At 43.4% G+C, this 2,500-nt stretch overlaps 1 protein-coding gene and 1 long non-coding RNA gene across 2 annotated transcripts in view; both read right to left on the minus strand.

Annotated features, from left to right (window-relative positions):
• Positions 1-246, minus strand: part of LOC134185119 (uncharacterized) — a 1,042-nt gene extending 796 nt beyond the window's left edge. Inside the window, exons 1-3 of the mRNA XM_062652923.1 lie at positions 208-246; positions 91-147; positions 1-23 (exon numbers count right to left, since the gene is read on the minus strand). The exon at positions 1-23 is cut by the window's left edge and continues 7 nt beyond it. Coding sequence (XP_062508907.1) covers positions 1-23; positions 91-147 — 80 coding nt within the window. The 5' untranslated portion in view covers positions 208-246. The remainder of the gene's footprint in view (positions 24-90; positions 148-207) is intronic.
• Positions 247-925: 679 nt separating this feature from the next.
• Positions 926-2,500, minus strand: part of LOC134185121 (uncharacterized) — a 3,461-nt gene continuing 1,886 nt past the window's right edge. Inside the window, exon 3 of the long non-coding RNA XR_009970747.1 lies at positions 926-979. This is a non-coding gene — a long non-coding RNA (uncharacterized LOC134185121). The remainder of the gene's footprint in view (positions 980-2,500) is intronic.

Consider the following 2,500-nt stretch of genomic DNA (forward strand, 5'->3'; position numbering starts at 1 on the left):
TTCCAATCCTCCAGTTGTTTCATCTACCACACGAGCACATGCTCTACATGCACTACAAACACCATCTCACCATACAATAACCATCCCTACCCTCTCTGTCAGTCCCTTGACTGGAGAAAAATACACTTTCAACACATCTTCACTCATCTAACACACACTCAAATACAAACACTACACCAACAATCACAACAAGCAAATCTCATTCACCTCTGCACCAGGACGACCTTGTGGTCCGGCTTCCCCCTTTGCTCCAGGTAATCCACGATCACCCTAATATGGTAGCAAACTCACATCAAATCTTACATCTTACCCACAACAATCAATATCCGACCTTCACTCCTAATGGTCCACGTGAGCCTACAGCTCCGATGGGACCTGCAGCACCCTGTACAAGCAGCACATACAGTCCATCAACAAGATTATACATTAACTATTAAAACTGATTGTCACAATACCGGAATGCCATCTAATCCAGTCAATCCTCTTGGACCAATCACTCCTCTTTCTCCCTTACATAATGTAACAACACAAATCAGTAAAACCAATTACATTTTTACTAAACATTTGATCGTAGCACCTTCTCTCCACGTCCTCCTGTCTGACCTGGAGGACCTCTGGGCCCTGGTGGACCCTACATTCACATCAAAATACAATTACAAATTACAAATACAAAATGTGTCGTCTCATACCATCATTCCACTTTTCCCTGGAGGGCCTTGAGGTCCGGGTGGACCTGCTGGACCAATCACACCTTCCACTCCCTTCAAACGTTATCTAATCAATAGTTGAACATAACATAAATCTCACTCACTATTTACTTGTTTGCCTGGTGAACCGACTGCACCTTCAGCTCCTACCTCACCTTAAAAACAAAACACAAACAATTAATAACGAACAAGATGTTGCTACAGATAAAATCATTTATCTTCAAGCCGGTGCCGCCTGCAATTCCTGGTGCTCCTTCCTTTCCTACTGGTCCCTACATCACACAATTCATCCAATAATTCAGTTATTATTAACTACAAATATGGACTGTTAACAAACAGTTTATAATGTAACTACAAATGTATAACATTTAACAGACATTAGTGTGCACTTCTCAAACGCCAACGTTTAATAAATTTTAATCTGTATTTCTACTCGTTCATAAAGAACAGTTTCAATAAAGCCGTGCTCATTAATTAGCTAGCAATAGTTTGTCTTACTGCTGGTGCTGCTGCTGCTGCTGGTGTGTGTGTGTGTGTGTGTGTGTGTGTGTGTGTGTGTGTGTGTGTGTGTGTGTGTGTGTGTGTGTGTGTGTGTGTGTGTGTGTGTGTGTCACAAATCCAGGATTTAGCAAGAACACAAAACTGCGAGTCTTTAGATCACTAGTGATGCCGGTTTTACTCTATGGTTTTGAGACTTGGGCAACCACACAAGTAGATATTCGGAGACTGACCACTTTTCAGATGCGCTGTATTAGATCTATCTTGGGTGTAACAAGACTGAAATACCATCAACTTGAAATCTGCCAAGGAAGAACCAATTGAATGTCAAATTCCACATCAAAGATTACAGTGGCTTGGTCACTTAGAACAAATAAACGTCTCTCGTCCACAAAAGTTGTTGCTGAGAACCAAGTTACATAATGTGAAACGTCCTCAGCGTGGTCAAAAGAACCGGTGGGTTGATACCATACAACGAGACCTGGTATCATTGAATATTGACCTGTCACAAGCCAATGACCGCATTTCCTGGCGGAAACTTCTGCGATGCCAAAACCCATATTGGGTATTGGTGGAATTCCAGGTTCCAAGTGTGTGTGTGTGTGTGTGTGTGTGTGTGTGTGTGTGTGTGTGTGTGTGTGTGTGTGTGTGTGTGTGTGTGTGTGTATGTGGTGAGGTGAAAATCCTCTCACTGAACCCCATGGGACCTTGTATTTCCGGTAGTTCCCTGGCCAGAGGGAGTAAATACATGCCAACTTCAGCCTTGGCAAGCTGAGGATGGTGTGAGGATAGGATGCGCTAGCCCAGGAAGCTGGTCATCTGAACTGTATATGTTACTAGTCGCAGAACAGAGCCCATTACAAGCAAATGATCGCACTTCCTGGCGGAAACTTGTACTGCGATGCCGAAGCCCATAGTGGGTATTGGCGGAATTCAGGTTCCAGGTTCCAAGTGTGTGTCGGATGTGTGATGGGGTGCCCGGAGTTCGTTGAGCTTTGTGGTTGCTTGCCATCAACAAAGGTCAGCATACTGCAGAAACTGCTCAGGAATGAAAAGTGAGCTCAAACGCTATCAGGCAAATGTGAAGTCAAAACTTTTCAAAACTTTCTCACTAACAGTCGGTTTCAAGTGGAGCTGCCAGGCATAAAAGGGAAGGTCACCCTTCAAACTTATGAAACTCACCATCTACTGGTCGTCTCGATTATTGGTCCATTGTAGGAATATGTTTTTCGTGAAAGTGAGTGTTCGACTTGGACAACCGTACATTCACTATAATCTCGTCGTCTAATAATTCT

The sequence above is a fragment of the Corticium candelabrum genome, chromosome 9 (assembly GCF_963422355.1).
Source record: "Corticium candelabrum chromosome 9, ooCorCand1.1, whole genome shotgun sequence".
NCBI classification, from domain to species: domain Eukaryota; kingdom Metazoa; phylum Porifera; class Homoscleromorpha; order Homosclerophorida; family Plakinidae; genus Corticium; species Corticium candelabrum.